Here is a 27,391-nt window from a genome sequence, read left to right as displayed (position 1 = left end):
TGGTAAATCACCGACATTCATTTGCCCATATTGCAACAAGGGATTTCTTCGAAAAGAATATTTGAAACTCCATGTATATAATAAACATGTCACAAACAATAAATGAATTACTTGGTTGTCTTATTCTCATGGTGTATTCTTTGAAATTTTGTGAACATATTCTGTAAGTTTAATAGATTGAATTTTTTTTTTTAAATATTATTATTAATTGGTGTATTTTCCACATCAACCATTGTTTTTATGTATCAATTATTACAAAATGACTGTTACAACTATTATTGTACGAAATAAAATCTTTATAATCTGAATTATGTTAGTATTTATAATAATATAAATTATTATTATATAAGACCAAGATGGGAATATAAATAATTCATTGACTTTTAAGTTCTAATTAAAACGCTATGGAAATAAGGAATATTTTCTTTTACCTTTATAAATTATTTTTCCCATTTTTAAAAATGATTAACTTACTAGAATTAAATAAGTATGTGTATAAAAAACTAATACAGCAATTATTTGTAATTTTTTTTTTAATTCTTATCTAATTTTTGTTTCTTTTTTTTTTGTCCTTCAGAGAGAAGAAGGTATACTTGCTCTGCTTGCCAGCGATCTTATTCCAATAAACAAAATCTTAACAGGCATATGAAATATGAATGTGGTAAATCACCTTCATTCATCTGCCAATATTGCAACAAGGGATTTGTCCGAAAAGAACATATGACTGTCCATATTTTTTGTAAACATGGTGTTCTCCACAATAAATGAATTTCTTTATTGTTTTATTCTTATGCGTCATGTTTTTTAAATTTGTGAACATATTTTGTAAGTTTAAAAGATTGAATAATTGTTTTTTTTTATATTAGGGGTGTTCACACAATCTGTGCTAGTATGTTAAAGTGATAAACTTGCAAAGAAGGTTATTGTGAAGTTATTATTTTAGGTATTTATTAATTTTATTTACAGTTCCAGTGCAGCAGCATATTTATTTTAATTTAAAATTAATTTTTTTTTGTTTTAATTGAAATGAAATCGATCAAGTATACAAATTCACAAAACTTGTTAAAGAAAACGAATAAATTTACTTTAGCACATTTAAGATGTTAGCACAAGTTACTTGAATATCCTATTATTATAAACTGGCATATTTTCCAGATTGAACATTGCATTTACATTTACGTATCAATAATTACATGATGACTTACAATCATTAAAATACACAATAAAATCTTATTTGTGTTTCAATTAATATTTATATTTATAATTTTGACTGTGATAGGAATATAGGAATTAATTAGCTTTTAAGTTCTAATCAAAACTTTGTATGGAAATACTCAAGAGTTTTTTATTTTATGTTATTGTATTATTTTACTTGTTTATAAAAAATATTAACTGTTTTAATACTAAACAAATATATGTATTTGATATGATTCAAATTAAATTTTTTGAGTCACTTCTAATTTTTTTTTCTTTTTGTCCTTCAGAAAGAAGAAGGTATACTTGCTCCGCTTGCCAGCGATCTTATTCCAATAGACAAAATCTTAACAGGCATGTAAAATATGAGTGTGGAAAACCTCCCTCATTTAAATGCCAATACTGTAATAAGGGTTTCACTCAAAACCATGCGCTTAAAGTACACATTATCAGTAAGCACTCCAATTATTGTGCTAATATATAGGTTTAATTTCTCCAATTGGGATTGGAGAAAATAAATTTTGTTCCTTTGAATTTTTACTTTCGTTTATGTAAGTTTGTTTTAGAATATTATATTTATAATATTTATTGATGATATTTGCTATGTTTTAGATATTATTAATGTTAATTATCATGTTATTGTAACGTTTTGAAGTTTTCTCTCATCTTCTGGAAATTTTAAATATTAAATCATTAAATTGATATTATAAACTTTGCACATATTTTAAACTATATGCAAGTAAATATAATCGCAATTTACTCTTTTGCACCTTCTAATTTGGTGTCCTTCAATGGCTTATTTCACAGTGGTGCTAAGTACATATCCACTAGCTTTACAAAATATACAATTAAAGGTTCTCTCTTTTAGAAAAAATAATTGAAAATTTGTAATTTTCCTAAATACATTATCTATTTAATCCAAATGTACTTTATATTTGATCACTTATTAAAATAAACAACTTGATAAGGAATATCAATAAATATTCTACCTTTCATTATCACAAAATGTCATGCATGACAAATGTAGACTTAAACCTTATTAATCCTGTTTCCTACCTCTAGGTCTAATTTTGCTTTTGTTATTATTTGTCAATGTTTCAATTTTGATTCATTCACGCTTTCCTAATCAGGATTATATATTTTCATAATATTTAAGATATTTTAGAATAAAAATACGTAACAATATATGAGCTTATGTATCAATATATTTTAATGATAATGTTATATATTTGAACCTCGGTAAAACGCATCTCAAGGTGTTTAAAAAAAATTTCCCATTTGTTGTACCGAGATAAGAATTTGTTATAGTCTTTCACTCACTTAATAACCTCTATAAAACAAATTATATGGAATTCAACCTCGTTAAAATGATTTATATGTGTGGTATAAACACAATGTAATTCATAGTATTTACACAGTCTTATTTTAGAAAACAAAAAATGGTATTTACTGTTTATTGTAAATCATTGTACATTAATTGCAAACTTAAATTACATTTACAAATATTTATATAAATTTAAGAAATATGCTTTGTTACCTCAATGCTTAATGCAATTCATTTCCGTCGTCAGCCAACACTTCTAGACAATACTTAAAATGTATTACAATTATGAACATAATTTATTGCGTTTGGTAAGAACTTAAATAAATAGACAATTTGTTATATCAAGGTTATTTTTGCTAAATAAAGGTGGCCATTGCGAAATGTTTTTGCATAAAGTGAAATTTTTTTCTATGATAAATTTAAATTCCTTTTCTAAAGTTTTGTTTACATGCTTTATTTATTATGTAGAGGTATATTTAAAAAAGTATTGTATAGCTAAAAAGTGAATAGGATATGTCAATTAATAAGATTATGAATATATAATGATATATTAAAAAAATATATAAATTAAATAATATATGATAGAAAGATAAATAATTTATAAAGAATAAAAATAATTTGTTATAGTAGTAATTTCTAATTTCTCTTTTATTTTTATCATTCAGAGAGAAGAAGATACACTTGCTCTGCTTGCCAGCGAAATTATGCTCATAGACAAAATCTTTACAGACATGTGAAGTACGAGTGTGGAAAACCTCCCGCATTCAAATGCCAGCACTGTCATAAGAGTTTTACTCAAAACTGTATGCTTAAAATACACATTAATAATAAGCACTTAAATTATTTTGGCAATATATAGGTTTAATTTTTTATACTGGGCTCAGCAAAAATAAAATTTGTTTCTCTAAATATTTAATTTATATTATGTGAGTATTTTTTAAAGTTACATCTTTATGTATTAAATTAATTTTTATATTAAAATTCAACACTTGGCAAGATATATCATTATATATTTTATATTTTCTTTAAAGGATTTTAAGGTGAACATAATTTTTGATCAAACAAAGTTTTGATTCATTTCATCACAATGAATAAATTCATAATTCTTCACAACCTTCAATACATTACAACTGCTTCAGGGCATCGTTGGGTATAGTGTTAAAAAAACTCAAATTTATATTCCAGTTATATAACTTTTATGATGTAATTAATCAACCTACAAATTTTACTTTTTGAAATTTATCTTTTATCAGGAGAATAATGTTATATAATAAATATATATAATGTATCAATATTTATTAATAGTTATTGTGTTATAAATCGAAGCTTATTTTTATAGCTCAATTTGTTACATATTATAAAAATGTATGACCATAATAGAGGAAGAGGAATAAGGTTTAACTTCACATCTCCAAATTCTGTGATAATGAAAGCAAAAAATACTTATTTATATTCCCTTTAAAATTTTAATTAATTATGATATGGATTAAATAGTGAGCCAGAGACATTTTTTATACCTATTTCATGACTATATTTGATTACAGCAAAGTAGAAGATATGATTTGTGATTATATTTGCTTGCTGATTATTTAAAATATATGTAAAGTTTATTATGTAAATTTAATATTTTAATATTTAGAAATTTTCAAGAGATGAGGAAAAAATTTCAAAAATAATGTAGTTATCGTCAATAAAATGATGAAATGAAGATTCTCGATAGTTTGTTATGAGATCTGAAAGCAATAGGAAGGTTAGGTATAGCAGAATGTAAGAATTTTTTGATGTTATCTGAAGGGAGGGGAAGTTATTAGTTAAAAGAGTATTTGTTATCTAAGTTACATGGAAATGGGAATCAAGAGGGAAATGCAACGGTGAATAAGGTTTTGGCTACATTAATTTTTTGATAGTAAGGGTGCTGGGAGTGGTAGTTTAAAAGTCTGTCAGATTAAGTTGGTTTAGTGTACCAGTCAGTGGATGTGGTGTTGTCTGGGTTTCTTATGATGAAGAGGTCAAGGAAAGGAAGGGAGTGATTATTTTCAAGTTCTACAGTAAAATTAAGGCGTATAAAATATCAGAGATTGTACCGTAATTTAGGACGAGGAGGAGGCCATCTACATATTTTTTAATAAGAATTATGTCAACAGGAAGGAGTGGGATAATGGAATCAAGAAAATCATTAAGGAAAATGTTAGAAAGATGGGAAGCCAGAGGATTTCCCATGGTCAGTCCTGAAATAATCAAAATCGATACCATCCAAAAATTCTTACATTCTACTACACCTAACCTTCGTAATGATTTAATGAAGATAACAGTTCACAAACTGTCTTATATAAATAAATTAAAATATTCCTGTATATTGATTGATATTATGTATAGAATACTTTTGATTAATATTACAATTAAAATTGTCATTTCCCATTCTAAATACAATATGAGCACATTACACTATGCTCAGCACGGTTCACCGCGGATATTTAGAACAGTGGTTCCCTGGTGATGAACTGGGGTGCCTCAAGTGAGTGCCACGTTGCTTAAAATATTTAAAAAAAAAAAAGGAAAACATTTTAAATTAAATTGTGAATATATAGTGCATTCTAGAATTTAATTGGACTGTTTCTTACTTTCATACATACTCAGTCACTCTAAGGATAATTATGGTGAAATTTTTTTAGCCCAAAAAGGGTGCTGTTTGGAAACCGCTGGTCTAAAATATGATGAAAGGACAAAATGAATCATTCAATTAATTGTGTTTCATTTCAACAGCTCCTGATCATCGCCTTGTTGATATTATTAGTTTGTATCAATAAAGCTTTATAATAATGTTGTTGACAAATTATATAGACATAGCCCATTTTTTCCCTTATTTTCCTTTATCTCTTATAGAATTAGTTTATGAAAAATTATTTACTAATTTTGTCAACAAAATCAAGCTAGTAGTAAAAATAAAAAGGAAAGTTAATCAATACAATTGATAATAAATTTCCTTAAGAGAGAATTTCTCTAACCAGTATTACTATTTAAATAAAAGAGTGAATATAAAACATGATTTTCTTGAGAATGGTGGTTTGGGGGAGAAAAGAGGTAATAATTAAACATTCTATTGTGTATTTTTCATTTGTTCACCATCTTGGAGGAAGGAGCATAAAGGAGGGATTAAGGCGACAGGAAAAGTGAAGCCAAAAAGGTGGAATTTATGATGGTCCAGTGGCGTGACACAAGAGTAGGGGAAGAGTAAGAGCCAATCACTGGCTGCCTTCTGTTTGAGTTTAGATTGCAATGGCGGACATTCCTATAAACCTCAACGTAAACTTAGCCTCTGTGGGCATGGCCTTATGGCTTCACTTTTGCTTTGAAGGAGAGTTGGGTTATGCCACCCTGTTCTACTCCCTGGCTATAATTTGACGTTCATTGCAGATTTTCCATTAAGCCAAATAAAAATGAAGAAATGGTCAGAACACACCTCTGAGATTAGTGAATATACTGGCATATAATAATAGATAAAATTATATTGTTTTATCATGTTGCTGAAGTTAATAAATAATACAGTTGCACAAATTATTATTTTTGAATTTTAATTTTTCCAGCATTTTACAAAAGAAAACTTTTAATAATTTTGTCTATAGATGACAATATAACTTAGTGAACAGGTGTTTTCTATTCTAGGAAGAGGTAAGATATGAATAGTAATGTAAGAATTCTCTTTATCAATCAGCCAAGTATTTCAAATTATAGCATTAAAAAAAATGTGACCAATGCACCTTTGAAGGGTAAGATTTATGTCATTTGACACAATATTGGTGACCAGCAATATCAGATTACTCTCTCCCTTTCTTCTAACGTGAGGTTTAGACTGATTCATTACTTATTTATTTATCTATTCGGATAGGGACATTGACGGCCATGTGGATTGGGCGCAGGTCCCAGTGAGCTCGGTTCGGAACATAGTGGGTTCGATTCCCACATGGGACAGTAACATTCATTTTTTGGCAGTCCCGAAGAATGAATCTTGACACTTCCTCCTTGGTTAGCATGTTGCGGTTAAAATAAGAGTTTAATGATAAAAGGAAGTATATTAACATGATTGTGAATTTACATGATATCAAAATATCTCTCTCTAATAATAGAAGTTATTTAAACTATATCTCTTTTAATCTAATGCCTTGATAGAATAAATATTGTGAAAATCACTTTTCATTTTTATTATTATTACATGTATTACTTTATTTTATAAAAAAGTATTGAGATAATGTATTCATTCTGTATAATAAAGGCTTGTTGTATATATCTTTTGAATATTGGGTACAGAATGAATGAAATTTGTATTAGTTGTACATTATTGTTATAGCATTAATCCAAGGCTGTTATTTAATTCCTTTAAAAAATTAAAGGAATTAAATGATTCGTTTTGTTTCTTATAAGAGCAAAAATTAGTAAAACTAATGTTCTTTTATTTTTTTTCAGAATCACAACAAGAAGGCCATTTTTGTAATTCGTGTCAGCGTAAATACAAATATAAAAAACATCTTAACAGACATCTAAGATATGAATGCGGAAAGCCCCCTTCTTTTCTATGCCCTTACTGTTCAAAAGGGTTTAGTCGTAAACAATCGGTAGCTCTTCACATTTTCAATATACATGAAAATTTTAAAATATAATAAACTGTATGTTTATATTTGTGTAACCAAAAATGAATTTTCATGTGAAATCATTAGTAATTTTTTTTTTGTATTTTTAATAAGAATCTATTTAATTTATTTATTTTTTCTGTATTGAGATAAATAGAGATGTTTCAATCCTATATTCTTAGAGTTGTTTATTATATTTACTCCTGCAAGTTTCAAATATGAATGCTAATAGCTTTATATATATTTTTTAGAATGTATTTTAAACTTTAATAGTGCTCAGCAGGAGGAAGGGAGAGATATTCGAAAGGTACAACTAGTATCTTGAGTATAAGGAAATACATTTCATGTTGTATGGAGGTTACTTAGTTATTAATTATTCTGAGGTTATTTTGGTGAACATCTGATGTTTTATGTTTAAATTATTAAATATTATAGAAACAGACTCTCAATGCTACAGATTTACAAAATGGAGTATTTATGATTTATGATAGTATTAGAGTATTTTTAATTTACTTTGATGAAAATTATGTAACAATTTTATTTTTTCTTTAGGGATTCTGCAAGAAAGACACAGCTGCTCAAACTGTCACCGTTCTTATAAGCATCGCCATCATCTCTTGAGGCATATAAAATTCCATTGCGGAAAACCTCCAGCTTTTCAATGCCAAAGTTGTCATAAGGCTTTTCACAGAAAAGATGTTTTAGAAGTACATTTCCTATCTCAGCATGCTAATTTAATGTTTGATGTTTAATATTTTAAACCCTTTATAATATTAATTACAGTGCAATCTTGGTAGCTTGACATTTACCCTTTGTAATATTTACGAAGTCTAGACAGTCAGTCATTTGTGAATTTACAATTCATCCGACAAGTTTATGGTGTCTAAGAAAATAACACCTTAATCTATTATAGTGAAAGAAGTGGGTTATTTTCCTGTCACAGCATGTTCTTCAATTACCCTTGTTCAACCTCTTGAATGGTTATTATGTTTTTATTCTTACTAAAAATTATTTAACAAATAAATTTAGTTATTTATTCAATTATTAATTTAACCTTAATTCTTCATTTTATATTGTTTCAATGGGGCCCTAAGTTGTCAGGAATATCTGATAGTTCAACTTACTGTTTTCATATTTGTCAAAGTATCAAGATTAGACAGTTGGCTTGTCTTAAGTGTTGACTATTTGTAAGTCTATTTTACAGGTTAAATAAAGATTTTATCTATAGAAAAAGGATATTACATTGAAAATTTACCATAAAAACTACTGACAATAATAGTTTTTATTAAATTGTTTAAAAGTTTTGTTATTTTATATATTTTTAAATATTATATCTAATAGCAGCCAATGTATGTATGTAGCCAATGTAGATTTTTAGGGAATTTTTTTTTTTATGTATGTATTTTCAAATTATTGTTCTAAAATATAGATTTATGCTCTAAAATATAGGATTATGGACAGAAGTAAAATTTTGTTTCCTTTAAATAACTATTTATTATTTAATTTTATTAACTTACTTCAGAATGTAATATTTAATTTGATTGGAAGATCGTTGATTGACTGTGTAATATGTAAAAGAAAGACGGGTGCGGTCAAAGAAAAAACTCAAACAGTAATTCAATTGTTTAATGTGAGCCAATGTTTTGCCCCACTTAGCAGGGCTTCATTAGGTCTAAAAAATATACAAAAACTAAAATAAAGTAACAAAGTAAAAGAATAAATAACATAAAATAAAAGTAAACTAAGGCGAGGTTAAATAAAGGAAATAAAAATACTGTGTGCAATGAAAAGTACAAATAAACAAGAACTACAAAAACATATTAGACAATTAATGAGAAAGGAAATAATAACAAATAAAAAAGTAGAAAAAAATAAACATAAAAATACAGCACACACCTTAAAGATGGAAAAAAGAGAATAAAAATAAAAGTCAAGAAAAAAAGTTGTCCTATTTTGTTAATTTTCAATCATATTTTGCCACAACTTGGTTTACTTTTATTTCATGTTACCTTTTCTTATCTTTTGTTATACTTTCTTACTATGTTTTAGATGTTTTTTCATCTTATTTAGCCCTGATGAAACCCTGCAAAGTGGGACGAAGTGTTAGCTCATATAAAATAGTTAAATTACTATTTGAGCTTTTTCTTTGACCACACCCAGACCATCTTTCTTTCATTTATTTAATTTTTTTGTAAGTACAATGAAAAATTATCGAGTATTATTTCTGTATTATTATATATTGTTTATTATTGAAGTAAGTAATTGCATTTTATTAAATAAAATAAGAAAATATCACCACCACCATGCTTAAGTAAGAAACGTAAAAAAATCTCATTTCTTAGTTTTATTAATTTATCAGAAACATTTTTCCACAATGAAGTGTTATAAACACAAATCTAATCCTCAAAGAAATAAAAATCCATAGATAAAAAAAAAAATATTTTATTTAACACTTGGTCAATCCCATTCATAATAGTATTGAGTTACATTACAGGTTTAACCACCATATGCTGTGAATGTTCAAAAGTATATATATAAATCCTATTATAGTTAATTTTTTTATTTCTTATTTTTATAATCTGGCATTTTTTGTTTAACTGTCTATAACGATAATCCCGGATAAATAAAAATATAGAGCGTATATTTGTCTATTGCATCCCATAGAAGTCAGTGGACCACGGAACTTGAAATTGAATCAACCACATATTTTATCTATTCCACTACTACACTATCTTTACCCAGCAGCCCTGAAATCACTACAATACCAAAACAGCACACTACAGAAGATATGTCGAGGGACATCTCTTGAAAGACGTAACATGGCACACATTCATAACGAACTACAGTTAGAAACTGTACAACAGCACATCACACGGAGACACATTAAATTCTTCGACAGTCTCCCTGCTTCCTTCAATCCAGTATTCCAGTCTATCACCCCATCTCCCCTTCCTGCGCGGTGGCAGGGCAGGAAAGGTCCCAAAAACCCTATTAACATCACCTCATAGCTCCATCTTCTGATGCACCCCAACCCTCTCCCTCACACTTCTTTTGATTTCAGACTGTTTCTCTTATCATTTCACCATTATCTATTGTCTTTATTATTTGTATTTTTATTTTTATTTATCTTTATTTTTATTTTTATTTCCTATATTATATGCGATATAACACGAGGAGGCCCCTCACCTCCGGACTCAAACAGCTGCTGAACGGATAGCTCATATGTAAAATTAAATATAACAGGTAACCTTTAAATACCAAAGGTAGTAAAAGGTAAGACACAACACGAATTACTTTTTTCTTTCTACACAGTAATGCACTACTAACTCACATTTTATTTCTGTTTTAGAGGGTTCGGAAAAAAAAAAAAAAAAAAATTTATCTATTCCACACCAGCAAATAGTCACGAAAATAGTGTTACCGGAAATTCCTGTTACCCAGAAACACCTGTTCTCGGAGAACCATAAACTATTATTTTCTATTTAGAAAAAAATCATTATCTAGGTTCCAATATATATTTTTTTCATTAAAAAAATATATGCCTGTAAATAGTATAAGTTTCTTTTTTTATTTACTTGAATTTAGGTGGCAGCCCAGAGAACATGCAAATTTTTACAATCCATTTTCATAATGACTTATAATAGCAATGTTGATAAACTTTGTGTATGTACAATATTATTACATTACTTGGTTAATTGTGGGTGCAAATGATAAAAAAAAATTCAGAAATTTCTAAAGAACTAGGAAGGAAAAAAAGTTTAATTTTGCACAAATACTATACCTAAAGATTTTCAATTAAATTGTAAATATGATATTTTTTAATGGAAGATTGCTGATTGCCCGTGTGTATTAATAAATGGAATATTTATAGTCTGGGTGCGGTCAAATTAAACTCAAATAGTACAAAATATTACTATTTGAGTTTAATTTGATCGCACCTGGACTATGAATATTCCAGATATTTTTTAATATATTTTAGATAAGAATATATTGATGAACCATGCTGATAAATGAAATATGAAGTTTATAAAAGATATGACTAATTGTAGAATAACAGTAAGTAGAATAAATAGACATTCAAAGTAAGCTCGAGCAATTATGAACAAGATAAATAAATAAATTTGAACCAGATAATAGATCATTTACAAATATTATTAATGTATCAATTTAAACAACCTTTGGACAGACGCTTATGTTTTTATCAAAGGTATTCAAACTGATTCTTAGTATGTTCATAACATTCACCAAATATGCATTAATCTGTCCAAGTGGTCAGAGAGAACACACAAAACCATGCAACAGAAGAACAACTCTTCAATATAAATTTTAGTTTTTTAAAAATATATTATAAAACCAAGAAATTATACTTGTTATTAAAGAAAAAATTAAAAATGTAAATTGAATAGATTTTACCAGTACAGACGTCCTCTCGGAATAAAAACATGTTAGGACGCGGTTTTGTGGATCTTTAAATTGGCAGTAATAGTCAGTTCCAATTTATTATTTCCAATCAACAGGAATGTACTAAATTAATGAATACAAAGGCATTGCCTGTTCTAATCTGTTCAAAGAAAATTTGCTTTTACAAACATAGTAATTACATGTTCTTAATGATTTTGCATATTTCCAATAATTGGATTATATTTCTTATTAAGATTAATTAAGAAATAGTTTAATACAAACGAAGCAAGACTAAAATGAGACAAAAATAATTGTTAGGATAAATTCAAAGATTATAAATACAATGTCTGTTGTCTCTAAAATATTGGTAAACAAGTAACCAGTAAATTTTTTATCAATTCAGGACAGAAAAAAAAAAAAGTTTTCCTGCATATGAGTGATCTTGTTTTTTTCTGCCCTGATGGTGAATCATGACTTTGTAAAACATAGATTGGTTAGTTCTGCACAAATATTTTAGAGACATTAGGCTTTACATTTAGAATTTCACAATCATATCCTAGCAAAAGTAATATGTAATACCTATACAGCTGATTTCAATTTTGAGGGTTCAATTTTTAATTTGAGCAAGTTTAAAGCGATAAATGTCTCATTATTCTAATCTAGCTTAAATGTAAAACTTACAAATGATTGCTCTTTTAAACAGCAGAAAAAGGACCTGAATTTAGTTTTAACTTCAATCTGGCTGTTATACTGATAGAATTATAAAATTAATTCCTTGTTATATAAGAAAATATCTGGACATGGCTATCCTCTCCAAATGCTTGCTATATTAAGGATTCTGATAAATTATTATTATTAAAATTATCACTTTTAAATAAAATATATCAAATATTAATGAAAGAAAATCTTAAAAGATAAAGTATTGATTTAATTTTGGAATCTCATTAAATTTTGAGTTATAAGTAATAAGACATTACTTGATCATAAGCTACTGCCTCTTTCATTGAGTTATAAGTAATAAGACATTATTGGATCATAAGCTACGGCTCCTTTCATTGAGTTATAAGTAATAATACATTACTTGATCATAAGGCACTGCCTCTTTCATTGAGTTATAAGTAATAAGACATTACTTGATCATAAGCCACCGCCCCTTTCATTGAGTTATAAGTAATAAGACATTACTTGATCATAAGCCACCACCCCTTTCATTTTTGTAGAAATAGTTTTGTTGCATTATATTTATTCCATTTTTAATACAACTCTTTTCATCTAAAAGAAAATACTGTTGGAAGAGAAAATAAAGAAGTTATCTTATGCCAGCCCCTATTAGTAACTGAGTATACAATTTTTTTAAATGTAATTTGAAATAAACTTGAATATGAATTTACAGCCATAAAGTAACCTCTATTACATGACATTTTTAAATGTTCTTTCATAATTTTATCTCAATGTATGCAGTTCCTAAGAAAGTTTAAATCTATGTTGCCAGCATTAGGCATTGCTTTTGTTTTGATTACTAATCTGCTTAGGTATCATTACTATTTTATTAAAAGGGGAGTAAATCTTTGTATGTTTTAAGAAGAGTATTAAATAATTGATGATTTTAGATTCAACTAATAAAGTTTCAATCGAGTTAAAACAGTAATGATGATTGATTATATAAACATTATGAAGTTTATTTATTACTATTATTTTTTGTTAAAAAAAAAAAAAATGTGATGAATACAGTAGTTTCTCTAAGTTATAGGCATTGCCTTATTTAAACAATCAATATTTCTTTGTGATAAAAATATTCAAGTTTATTGGCACTGACTATGTGATATTTACAAAATATAGAATTTAAGATCACAGTGAAAATTACAGTACTTACGCGATGGATGTGCAGTGAATGTTATTCCACTCTCCCAGTCATCTCTTCCATTTCTTTTCCTTTTTTCATCCTCGTTTTCTGCTTCTTGTATTACTTCTTCAAGGTAATCTAAAAACAAAAAAAAATCCCAGCATTACTATAAATTTTTTTATATTTACTTCATATTATCGTATTTCTGTGTTGGAACAAATGATTTCTAAATTAACATAATTAAGAATAATGGATGAATAATTAATTTCAGTTCTGATCAATGGATAATGATAATAAATTTAACTAATCAATAAATATATATTAACATACAATACAATGCTTTGCTCCTAATTAAATAGAATAATTTTTATGTCCTTAATATTGATAAATTAAGTTGAGTATTTAATAGCCTCTGAAAAAGAGATAAAAAAAACAATATCTTGTTTAGAATATTATTCTTATGTATATCAGCAGAAGTAATTTACATTGAAATTGCTTAAAATTACATCAAATTAAGTTAAATACATCACCATGACTAAACTGCTTTGCTGATCCATTTTGCTGTATTCCAGGGAAGCTCACATGATTTTTTCCATCCTGGAATCATAAAATTTTCTTAGAAACTAATAATAAATGAAGGAAGTATTAAAAATAATAATAAGTAATAATTATTCAAAATAATGAAAAAAAAAAATCAATCTGTTTGTTTGTGCTCACTTTTAAACGTTTACTTCGCTTGTGATGATGCCTCCTTTGATCCCCAACCAACCTCCTTATGTTCATATGCATTCTGTAGTTAACTTGCGTTGAAAGGTCTCTATCGTTGACGGCATGCCTTGAATAGCTTAATCGCCTGTGCTGCTTTCATTTAAACAGAAATAAATTTACAAGTTAGTAAATTAGATATTTAAAAAAAATAGACAATTACAAATTTATTACTAATTAATATACTTAATTATAACTTCTATTATAGAATGAAACAATAAATTGCATTTCTAATTGAAGAAAAAATGTACTATAAAAATATGTAGATGATATTATTATTTTTTTACAAGATTAAATTATTCTGAAATATATTCCAAAAATAAAAAAAAATTTAGATATTTTATAACTTAGATTTAAAAGTAGTCCCTATCAACATATCTGTAATGATAGGTATAAAGGATTTAAGTCAATATTCTTGATTTTTCAGAAGACAAAAAATAAATTTCAAAAAATTCTGTATAAAAACTTATCTGTTTTTGCGCAGGATATTATTAATGCAGTTTTAACCAGGATATTATCATAATATATAATTTAATATTCAACTTAAACACTTTATACCAATTGGTAGAGAATTTGTTTCTGAGTCTGACTATATACTTAACTCAACATCAACATTTTTTTGGACTTAAATCCTTTATACTTATCAGTACAGACATTATTTTTAATGAATCTTCATTGGTCTAACTTGATGTTCCTGTACTTAATTGCAAAATTTAGTTTTACTTATCTAAATTGGCTTGAAAATAGAAAGGAAACAGCACAAGAAACTTTCATAACTCTTCTCTATAAGAAGAAAAATGAACAAGACAAAACATGTTAGATTTTTTGCATTAGACTTCAAATAAACAAAACAGATAGAAGATATATCTAAGATTGCATGATATTATGATATAGTATTAAAATTCAATTATTTGAAATTAAAATATCTATACCCTTCTATAGGGCTGCACCAATTCTTCTGCAAGGAGGTGGTGTATCTTGGCATCAGTTAGGTCTTTTCTGGAAGGATTGTACTCCAGTTCTTGTAGATCGATGTTCCAAGTACTTGTATCCAGTTGTGAGTAACTGAAAGAGGAAGATCTAATAGACATTAATGATAAAGTTAAATTCATTTTGTCCTGAAATTGTAGACTATTTATAAGAAAATGCTCTAAATATTTATGATAAAATTTACTACAACTTATTATGTCATGCACACACAAACACAATAGACATCAATAATACACTAATTCTAAGGTTATTCTTTGGAGTCAATTTGTTTCAGAATATTTCTTTTTCTACTCTGTATCTCTAGTTTGCTTAAAAGGTTGCTCAGTTATCCTCAAGTAAGGATGTTCTTGACTTTAGTACTTTTAGGAAAAATATTAAAAGTCCTGGTAACGAATCTGTGGTGTATAAATAATGGCACCAACCAGTAAATATAAATAGTTTATTTGTCCTGTTAGCAAGACTTATATTGATTAATAAAAGAAAATTATTTAAGATTTACTCATTTATTTTCTAAAAAGATTTTTTAATTGTTTAGTATTTGGCATGCAATAAAACTTTAACTTTTTCTAAATTAGTTTTTCTCTGCAGTAGTGTTTACCAATTTTAATTCAATAACATTTATAAAAAAAAAAAAAACCAAAAAAAAACAGTTGAACATAAAGTAATTTCACTTATAAACATATAAATGAATGTTATTTTATTTATATATAAAATTACCACGCATTAGTGAATCCATTAGTTTAGTTCAACAAATCATTAGTTATTAATAATTATAGTAATAGACCTTAAAAATCTTTTAGTAAGTTACCTGCCATTGAGATTTCCTGTAGTGTAGTTTCTGAAGATAGCAGACATGCTTTCTGTTCCAGATATATTTCCTATAGTAGAAGCATTTCTTCTCATATAGTCTATAGCATCTCTCATGGCTAATTTAGAATATGTTTCCAATATCTTGGGCTCTGCTCCTTGATGATTCCTCAATAAGTAAGGCCTTATAAATTTATTGTCGAATCTCTTGAACCTAGTGAAGAAATTCATATTAAGAATAGGATAAATGGCAACACAAACAAATTTCATTTATTAGTTGATTTTAGATGAAGAAAGGTATATGAATTAAATTAAGATGCACTGACAATAATTCACAACTATTTTATCATTGCTTTACATTTTACAATTTACAAATTTTAAGCCAGAGCTGTTAAATATTCTTGTGTTTGAATAGATTTATGTTGAGTATTCATGAGTTTATTAAAAATTAAATGAATATCCAGGTATCTAATATATGCATGATAATTCGTTAATTAATAAATAATAAAAAACTGTTTATAAGCAGACAACTATCTTACTTATCCCTAAGATGATGGTTGCCATGATGACCTAAGATGTCTTCAATACCCGTCATTACATGATCCATAAACTGAAATAGAAATAAATACAATAAATATGGAAGAAGATAATTTCAATTAAGTAAAGGAATGCTATGTAAACTTCTTTTTTAGAATTACATTGCATATCAACTAGAAAATTACGTCATTTTCTAATTTTTAACATAACCCTATTTCTTTTTTTTTTTGTTATTATTACTAAACTTATTAAGTGATTAAATTATTAAATGTAATGGTTTACTTACTTTTTCATGTATTCTTTCATTCATAGTTGGCTTTCTCTTTTCACCTCGCTTAACATTGAGGATTTTTACTAGAGGTTTGATTGTTATTCCCTTAAATAAAATAATATATATGTAAATCTTTTCAAAAGGTTATGATAATTTTTGTAATGCTATGTTGTAAAATTTTTTTAAAATATATATATTTTTAATATATGAACACAATTAATAAAACTCAATATTAAAATTATACTTTTTTTGATTGAGTTCGCTGTAAATTTTTTAAAATATTACTTAGTCAACTAAAAGTATTTTTAGATTCAACAACGTTTATTTAAAAGTTATTTATTTTAGGAAATATTTTAAACTAAAGCCAGCTATTTTGCAATTTAAAAAAAAAAGTGTTGATAAAACTGTTAAAATGAAACTTATTGCAAAAGGTGAATAACTGTTTTGTAGGCTGGTTTGAATAAAACAACATTTTATCCTTGCATTCAGGCAATTGATGACTTTTTTTTTGTAATTTCTAAAACCAATAAGTAATTTAGTAAGTTTTAAGAAACAATATATTTAATTTTAATATAATTTTTATTACCTAAACAAAATCTGGGCTCTTAATTTATTTCATTTTTAAAACATGTCAGTTTCTAATTGATGGTCAAAAATCTTCTGTATTTCTCTCTACTTCTGCCAAAACTTTGGATAAATTTGTCATTTACTTGTTTTGATTCATATTTCAAACAATTAACTCAAAAATGGGTGTTGAAAGACATGAAGATGACTGAAGAGAAAGGAATTTTATAGAAATGATGTAATGGTTGGTAGATGTTGGTTTCTTTAAAATCAGGAACAGTATCTATATTATGGTAGACACTGCTAAGGTTAAATTATGGAGGCATTGAAATATTTCAAAGAGCAATCTAGAATATGTTTTAGCATGTTGTAGGTCTAAATATAGACAATAGTATTATTTTTCAGTAATTATATAGTAATTACTAAATGTGACTAAATTGTTTGTAACTTTTTGCCATTAGAATAAATATTTTTTAAATAGACTGACCTGAAAGAATACAGTGAAATAGATTACTGCTATGGTGGTGGTGACAAACATGGGCTGCAGGCGGACAATTCTCGGGTCTATCAGCAGAACAAGGGCAAAGGCAACTGCACCCCGAAGTCCTCCATAGGACATGACAAACTTATCCACTTTGTTCAGTTTGTACAGTCGGAACTTGTTCACCACTGCCGTCAAAATGATCACACCTGCAATACAATAAATCCAAACATAAAATGAATTCATTAATTAAATTGATTAGTAAAAAAAGTGTCATTTGTGATAAGTGACCACCTCAATCATACGAATCTTTATCTACAATAAACTTTTGAATTACTGGATCAGTTTACATGCTGTTTTTTTTTTTCAAAATATTCCCTGCTGCCATGGAAAGGTTTAAAGCTACTGAAATCCCTGATTTCTCTGTTAGAAAAAAAGTTATGAACAAAATTAAACGTATTTGGTGGGTAGCTCAAAAAGTATACTTTTTTCATTGTTATTATAAACCAATATTATGGTTATTAATACCAATTTTTTGTCTCTTTCTGGAGAATAAGAAAAAATCACCGATATCGGACCAGTATTAATGATGAATTCCTGGTTTCAGGCAAACAAAAACAAATGATTTAATTCTCACAATTGTTAGCCAAAATACAGCCTATTGAACATTTTATTTTAATTTTTTTTTACATTTTATAATAACTTGAAAGCTGTACACCAAACATTCTAAATGATGGTTGTAATGATAATTAATTGCCTACATAGATCTTTATTGGACCAATATTAGTAATGAGAGATGAAACAGTTTTTTCTTCTAGACCAGTTATTTAGTTTATCGAGTGAAATATTTTTATTGTCAAACCAATGTATTAAATGATTTCTAATGATTTGGTTTAAAATAATGTTCAGAAATGTCTGTCCTCAGAAAATATCTGTCAATCAAACATATCCAAACAATGATATGTGAAATATTTTTGTTGTTAAAAATGTTACAATAAAAGGTATGAAAAAGCTGTTTTACCTCTTTCAATATTACTTGTTCAAATATTTGAATAGAAATATATCTATAATTGACCATTATTTTGCCTGTCAGTAAAATTTGGTCTCATTGAATCATTTCCAGAGAATACTTAAGAAAAAACTTATATCTTATTAGTGAACAAACTTTAGAAATATTTTAATATGTTGTTTCTTTCTCAGAATATTAAATTTTTCATTTTTTAAGTAAATAATTTTTGGGAGTCATTGAAATAAAATATCTCGAACTAAGAAAATTTTAAATAATTCTGTTGACACTTTAAATTTTTTAGTTAAATTCTCAAAAAAAAAAAAAAGATTATGTTTTCCTGATGAACTCACCAATAGCCCTGAAGGTAGAGCAGAAGAAGATAGTAAGCACGACAAACCATGTGTTCCAATCATGGGAGTCGCTCACCGTTGCCACTCCAAGAAACATGAAGATGATTGTCTCCGATGAACTGCTCAGCATCTTCATAGTGTACTTAATTGTTGTGTGTGACTTATGGGAGATGTTAGCTTCCACATAGTTCTTCATTGTTATACCGCAAAAAGTTATTCTGCAAAGAAAAAGCATATTTTACAAGTATATTTTAATAATAAAATTTGATCCACCAATAACCCTTAGGGGTAGAGGTGGAATGAACAAATGAATAAATGAAAATAAAAAACATAATTTTTTTGAAGTCTTCCTTCCAAAAAAATTAATGGAGGTCTGTAAAATATAATCATTTGATTTCTAATCTAAGGCTTTATTTTCAATTTCTTTCACCAATACCTAGATAAATTAAAAAACTTTTATTTATAATCTTAATATTTTCTTGAGACTGGTAATTTTTTAAAAATAAATAGTTCAAATTTTATCCATTATAGTCCGGCCATCTTCAGGGACAATCTACTTAACTTTGAAACTATATAATTTAAAAAACTCTTAACTTCATGCAGGCTATTCTGCCCAGGTTAAACACATCAATTTCTAATTAGTCAAATATCACTTATAACAAATTCAAAATCATTTATCAGCCGACACTATTCCTTAAACTTTTATCACAACAGTTTGTGATATGTTGATGTGTTTGACCTGGGCAGAATAGCCTGCATGAAGTTAGAGTTTTTTAAATTATATAGTTTCAAAGTTGTATTAAGTAGATTGTCCCTGAAGATGGCCGGATTGGCCGAAACATCGGACTTATTAGAGAAATAAAAGGTTTTGAGACTATAATGGATAAAATTTGAATTATTTATTTTTAAAAAAATTGTTTTGGTTTGAATTGAAAAATAATAGTCAGGTATTAGTCACTAAAATGGCATTTGAAATAGACTGAAAACAGAGATTATCAGGATCTATTTTGTATTAAGTTTATAAAGCTTGTGTTTTAGAAATTGGGGCTATTGATATTAATAATAACATATGTTCTTTAAAATAGGGCTATATAACTATTAGAATAAAGCAGTTATTAGTGGCTTGTGATGATGAATACAATCGTTTCAGTATAGGTAAGGACAACATTACCTATTTTAAAACTTTATCATATTAAAATAATATAAAATAAGTAATTTTTTTTTCTATGGACACCAGGTGCTTGCTGCCTTTACCATTAAAGAATCTTTATGTTCTACATCTGATGCCTCATAGTCCTACAGTCCCAGTAGGCACAAGGCAAACTGGACTTTTAGTTTAGGAAGATCTCAGGGAGGTAAAGGCAAACCAAAATCCCTTTGTTTTAGTAAATTACAAGTCACAGCAATACAATTAAATTTTAAAGCATATATATACAGTATATTTTTAAAAAATAATAACATTCGCATACTCAGTGTCTTAAATAGAGCTTCATTTTTTACTAATTTATATGTGGTATATATACTTAGGGAAAGTATTGCGATCGTGAAAAATTTCGAATTTGAGTTTTCCATGGAAATACACGTTTTGAGGTTCCTTGACTACAAATAACAAAGTCTCGCAAAATGGTCAGTATGTCTGTCTGTGAGCAGCCTTAGCTCAAAAATGAAAAGGCTTACCAAACTGAAATAACATATTTAAATAAGATAAATGTCTGAGATGTGACAGGAACTTTATTGATCATATCGGAAGTACCACTTTATAGAATCGATTTCACACCTTTTTTCGATTTTATCTAAAACGACTCCTAACAATTTTGATTGAGTTCGGTATGTGAATGCAGAAGTTAATGGTCTTTAATACAAGTAAGGTCTTATCTTCATTTAAACAGGCTATCAGAGCTTAAATGATGAATTTTGCAAATAGCAATCAATAATTTCAACAAGTATTACATTAAAATACACTGTGGGTTTATTTTCCCGATGCTTTACTACACAAAAATCCAGTCTCTAATAATAAGTAGTACTTTATTTTCAAATACTTTTAGACGTTTTTCTGCTGACTTAACCTAATTGGCCAAGTTTCTCGTCCATAAAGCACAGTAAAGAGTGTAACAGTAGTATTTAGTACATAAGTTAAATTAGTTTTTCTATTTTCTATCTTGTCCATTGTATCATATATATAGTTTTCTTTCATTATGTTGATTTAAATATTTTTTCATACTTTTTGACATTATTTACATATATTATGTTAATTCCATAACTCATCATTTACATTTTCTTCCGCATCTTCCATTATGTTTATTTCTATATTTACTTGAACACGTTCTGCTTTTTAATCTTTTTATCATTCTTACCTCTATAATATTATATTTTATCTTCTCTTCTATTTATTAGTATCAATCACCTATTATTTACTTAATTTAATGTTACGCGTATTTCCAAGTTTGCTTATTCTCTAAATTATGGTTGTTATCTCATTTTTTTTTCAGGCTTAATGAAGGGCTGAAATTCAGGTCGAAACGTCGGCCCAAATAAAGAAGTTTTGTTTATTTGTGTATCTTTAATTACCGCACCCCCGATCATATGCTCACATCTAAGTCAACTATTAACACCTTATTATACATTAGTTAAAATTATTTACCTTTTCGCCATGGAATATTTTTATTTGGAACTGTTGGAGTCTCTCAAGATACTGAAAAAAACCTTACCCACACAGGTCGAAAACGGTTCACTAGCGAGTTCAGGATAATGGGAGGCTCTTGGAAATAGGGGAAGTTTATTACTGTAACGAGATAACTACTTTTTTTATTTAAGTTGGCAGAAGATGCATTTTAATGAGGATACTTGATCAAAGGAATGGTTCTAACAAGCTGGGTATTGTTACTCGTATAGATAAGAAGTCCATTAAGTTTATTTTAATTATGACCTGGGAAAACATATTATTTAATATTAAACTTGAAACATGTTTATTCATCCACCGAGGAATGATTTCGTTAAATCTTCCAAGATGTGATGTAAAGTTGGAGTTGAAATCTTTTGAACCTCGATTGCGTATTATAAGGCAACAGACCAAGACTCAGTTCCCGTTATCAGTCCATGTTGACTACTTGTTCTGTTTTCCTTATCTCTTTCACCGATAGAGTTCGCTTATTATCGTCCCTTCCAGTTGGGAAAACTTGATCGTAACTGTCTTCGGCGAAAAACTACGAATAGTTCAATAACATATTTAAGTCTTCATTCAATTAATTTTATTAAGAGGATTCATGATCTTTAATTTAACATGTTAAATGGAGTAATATTGCCTTCTTTAAGTATTTTAAAACGATATAACATTTGATAAGGTTGAGAGTCTGTTAATAGGTCTGCTATAAATGGAGAATGACGTCATGAAATAGATCAGCTTAGCTCCATACTATTTTGTCTGTTGTTTTGATACATATGTTATTTGCTCGTAGTTCATGCTGTTTTTGTTTTGGACGTTTTTAAACTCGAATAAATTAATGAATGAAAATAACAGTAAAGTATTGGTAAGAAGACAAGGAAAGGAAACAAGGAACAAGTGAGGTGGAGGAAATATGTGAGGAAGCTATTAGAGGTTTTATTATCTCAACTAGTCACCCAGAAAATTCGCAAGGAGCTCCACTACATTTAACATATAACCAATTTGTAAACTACTTTAACAGAGATTTACTTGGGATCTTATAGGCATTGAAGGATCAAGGTCCACATTTTCAGTATCTAATAAAACTGTAAAGAAAAAATGCCGACCAATCCGTCGTTCATGGGTTTTTGTTTACTCTATTTCTCTCGTCTCGTAAAACAGACTGCAGTTTGAAACTAGATACATTTCCACCGTATTATTATCACTGATTATGTTTGTTTTGTACCTGTGTAAAGTAATTATAACAATAAAATCTATGGCAAATCATTCTTAAAACATATAACTGGTCGATATACACAATTCAGGAGTTGATTTAAATGAGTTAGGATTTACTCACGCCATGATGCCAGACATGTGGAATATCTCGGCATTGAGATAGGCGAGGTAGGCCATCACGAAGATGAAGATGGGCTCGATGACCCTCACCTGGTCCGTGTAGCGGGTGACCATCCCAGTGGCGAACCCCCAGATCACCCCGATGACCGTCCCTCCAACGGCCACCACGAAGAAAGAGAGGAAGCCTGCAAGAATATCAGTGTAGAGGATGTTGGAAGCGCCCATCTCCGTATAGGCCTCGAACATGTGGTACAGTACCTAGACCAAACAGTTAGGATTCATAAAAACTCAGTAATTACTAACAATACACTAAATACTACATTTTAACATATAATTAATTAATTGTAAGTTTAAAAACAAAGTATAGAAGATGTCCTAATAAGCAAATTGTAGAAAAACGTAAGTGTAAAAGTGAAACTCCTGCTTAGGAATTTGCATAGTAATTCAAAAAATAAAATTTTTTTGCTTACAATTTTTGGCTTACTGGGGCATTTGATTTTTTCTATATCCCAAAAACTTCAGGATGATGTCACCAATCCTCACGAAACGTAGGAGAGGTTTAGGACCTTCTAAACAGCACGAAACAGTACAAACTGTACCTTCGTATACAAATCAGGACCGGAGAAATAAAATAAAACGTTTAAGAAAATTTTCTTTATTCTTTATTCTAAAAAAGATGATACAATCTAAAAGATGTTCATATGATTTGAAAGTGCAGAAATTTAGCTTTCCAAGAGTTGGATTTGGCTAACATTGTGAATAGGTCTGAATTTATTTTGTGAACGTGGGACATCGGAAAAAATAAAAAATACCAATAAATAATAAAGCGGCTTAAATAAATAGGCTTCTAGGGCTCATTGGGCCCCTCGGGCACATTTCTTTTATTTTTCAAACTAGTATCACCAAGTAAAGTTTCATTGAAATCGGTATTCCCACGTGCATAGCCTCCTCTTGTAAGAAATGAGGGAATATTTTAGGCTTTTAAGTTTTCCGGCCACATTTTCATATTTATTCTTATTTTATAAAACCAATAGCATAATTTTTTTTAGGATGAAACTTTCTGTAAATTGATACGGAACTAGATTTTTTTTCATGATTGTTGAAATAATAAATCAAGATCAGGTCGACAAATCGGAATTTAGATGGTTACATTTTTCTATACTTTTAGTATGCAAAAAAAATACCAATAACGAAAAAAAAAAATTGTATAACCATTTTGCTAATTCATCTTTTCGAAACCAATTTGAAGTTTTATTGCCAAATGTTATTTTCGTAATAGTTACGTCCCTAGGTTAGAGAAGACTAGCTTTCTCACTCCATATTATAAAACGAGTTCGGATTTAATATCTATTGATTTTTAAGTTTTCTTTATCGTTACACAAGAAAGTTAACAAAGTTGCTGGTACGCTATTCTCAATTTAACTTCCACGTATACCATATAGTTCCATATTCTGGTTCCGTCTAAAAAAACCTTGAGCTCCTAGTACATGGATGCAGATGTGCATGAATATGAGAAAGAGAAAAGGACTGACTGAGAATTGCTAGAGATTTATGGCGCTTTACACGAACGTGCTTTGTGTACCACTGGGGACACACTCTACTAAAAAGAATTAGTATCAACATTGCCTATTGTTAATTTTAGAAAATATTTATGATTATTTAATTGAAGTTGATTAATTAATTGTAAAATAAATCTGCACTGCTACAACTCATGAACGGTTGTGGGAGGAGATGATTTGGTCAGAATCACCCTCGGCCGCCAGATTTATACTCAATTCGCAGTACGGAGGGCTCCCGAACCCACAGGGCTGACTTACGGCTACAGTGAAACAGAAAATAATTATCTGCGACAACCAGATTCGAACCCGGATCCTTAGAGTTAGTAGCACAATGCCTTAACAGTGAGCTACCTACTCTCCGTAATTGTATTTAAACAATTTTATTTACTCTTAATCATCTTTGAGAATGATAAATAGGAAAGTATACGTTCTTGTGATATAGAATTATATATTTTTTAAATATTTTACTTATTTATATTTACAACTGTATTATAAAAAAAAATACACATCGGAAATGTGAAATGAGTTATTTTAAAATAGCGTGATACAGTCTTGTGGAGAATCTACCCATTGATGAAACTCCAAGATCTCAGTGCTATATTCTTTTTAGACGCCCAGGAGGATTACCAGTTATTAAAGAAGAAGCTAGGATAGGTTCATTATTACTTCATTCAGAAGTAGGTTAAGGAGTTCATAATAAAAGAACTGATGTCTGGTTCAGTCCGAATTGGCAGCACATGGAACATTAAGGTCCTGATGGATGACTTAATTGTTGACAAGGTAAGGAGCATTAAGGATTTTGATTGTAAGGATGAGATACGAACGGAATTAGATGGTTTAGTGTAGCCCCAAAGCGCAACTCCGTTAAGCCCAAATAGGTTCGATTATAGACGTGTAAATGGGTCTTCTGTAATTAATTGGAAGCTTAGACCGTTTGTCTTGTAACTGTTGTGATAGTCGGCACCCACGCATTATTTTTAATTTATATTTACATAAGGAATAAGATTATTTATTACTTCTAGTTGGTGCTATCACTTTTTTTAAAAGGTAAAAAGGTTTGATTTTATGGGGTATTTACACATCACTTCTTTCTTCTTTTTTTTTCCATCCCCAAATTACGCTATATAAATTCCATCTCCCTTTTCCCGTCTGCATTTTTTATTTTTTTAATGATATAAATACTATTAAACTTTATGTAACTATATAAATTATATAATATAACTTTATATACAATGAAAAAGGCGAAAGATTAGTTTCTATTAACATTAAATGTTAATAACTTTAAAGATTAATAAATTGTATTGTGTATATCAAGCCTATAGATCACAACTGATAATATGTGATTCTTTAGAAAACGATTTGAAGCACAGAACAGAGAGATGCCGTGATATGTCATACCACCGTGTCATGATCAAGCTGAACCCAATTCTCTCCACCCATTCAGTTGCAATTGGCAGGCGATGTTGTAATTATCCTTTATAATAATTAGATATTTTTGGTTTACGCTAGGTCAGAATATTAATTTAATTTAAAAAATGGTCCTAAAATCAAAAGAAAACAAAGAGAATAATACATTTTATTGTACAAAAAAAAAATGATAATTATAATAAAAATATATTCATATAGCCTCCCTCTGTTTACAATTTTTAGTTATGTTCTAACAATTCCTACGTTTCGGCAATTCCGGCCATTCTCAAGGATCTTACAATATCTCAACTAATATTGTTAGTATCTATTACTTTATGTCTTAGATTAAATAATAAGATTGTAATATACAATGTAAATTGAATATTTTTATTTATTTAATACCATGCCGATCTGGTGGGCCTTAAATAGTTAATGTAAGAGGTACATTTTATTTTAACAATTCATTATGGGGGGGGGGGTTTATAGAATCATACAAAAGGGATGTCTTTGAAAAACCCCATTACTATATATAACGTTATAAATAAAGAAAAAAAATTAAGATAATGTAATAGACGAGACAGAAGAATTGGTGATGGCAGCGCATGCGCGGGAGGTATCGGGCAGAGAGGGAGAGAAAAATCATATGGTCGGTTGTTTTTTTAATGAATGGACATTGATGTAAAGCTAGTGTATTGTTTGGTTTTTCTGTGAGCTGAGTTAAGTTTAAAACTGTGTATTGAGAAGTGATCTTTCTCTCTCTCTCTGCCACGACCAGCTGAGCGCAAGTACGTACGCGTTATGGTTCACCTTTGGACATAGATAATAATTGTATGTATTTTAATTGTAGGTTAGATTATAAGTTAGTAATAAGTACATAGATATAATTAGGATAAGTTAGAATAGGGCCTTTGTTAGTTAAGATTGTTCTTTTAATTTTACAATTAGGTTAAGTAAATCTGTATTTGAATAAACATTTTATTTTTTTTTTTAATAATTTATTTATTGATATTTACGACTCTATACATATTTATACAACAAGTAAATTGGCTGTAGGTGACATAGTAACATGATAAAAATATGTGGAGAATCTACCCACTGATAGAACTCCAATAACATTTCTAGAGAAGAAGATCTCGAGGCCATCTTCTTTTCATACGCCTAGGGGGATTATAAGGTAATGAAGGAGAAGCCAGGTTAGAAACAAGTGGATTTGGGTGGTTGAGAAGTTTATTATGGAAGGAACGGTATCTGGTTCTGGCCAAATCGG

General features: G+C 28.4%; 1 protein-coding gene and 1 long non-coding RNA gene across 10 annotated transcripts in view; one reads left to right on the top strand and one right to left on the bottom strand.

The window, feature by feature from the left end:
* Nhe2 (Na[+]/H[+] hydrogen exchanger 2) overlaps window positions 1-27,391 on the bottom strand; it is a gene marked incomplete at its 5' end in the record, with an annotated part of 76,553 nt that overhangs the window by 47,685 nt on the left and 1,477 nt on the right. For 6 of the 9 annotated variants that reach the window (XM_067053200.1, XM_067053203.1, XM_067053204.1 and 3 more), the window contains 10 exon segments: window positions 13,418-13,525; window positions 13,918-13,984; window positions 14,105-14,248; window positions 15,085-15,232; window positions 15,951-16,163; window positions 16,489-16,559; window positions 16,773-16,862; window positions 17,809-18,011; window positions 19,162-19,379; window positions 23,160-23,416. In XM_067053200.1, the coding sequence (XP_066909301.1) occupies window positions 13,418-13,525; window positions 13,918-13,984; window positions 14,105-14,248; window positions 15,085-15,232; window positions 15,951-16,163; window positions 16,489-16,559; window positions 16,773-16,862; window positions 17,809-18,011; window positions 19,162-19,379; window positions 23,160-23,416 (1,519 nt within the window). 9 annotated transcript variants of the gene reach the window in all.
* On the top strand, window positions 7-7,316 carry LOC112210127 (uncharacterized). The gene is made up of 3 exons (XR_010845075.1): window positions 7-163; window positions 578-1,646; window positions 3,184-7,316. It is a non-coding gene; the product is annotated as an uncharacterized lncRNA (long non-coding RNA).

The sequence above is a fragment of the Halyomorpha halys genome, unplaced genomic scaffold (genome assembly GCF_000696795.3).
Source record: "Halyomorpha halys isolate HHAL.00 unplaced genomic scaffold, Hhal_1.1 Scaffold1351.1, whole genome shotgun sequence".
In the NCBI taxonomy this organism is placed as follows: Eukaryota; Metazoa; Arthropoda; class Insecta; order Hemiptera; family Pentatomidae; genus Halyomorpha; species Halyomorpha halys.
This window is presented reverse-complemented; position numbering and strand designations above follow the sequence as displayed.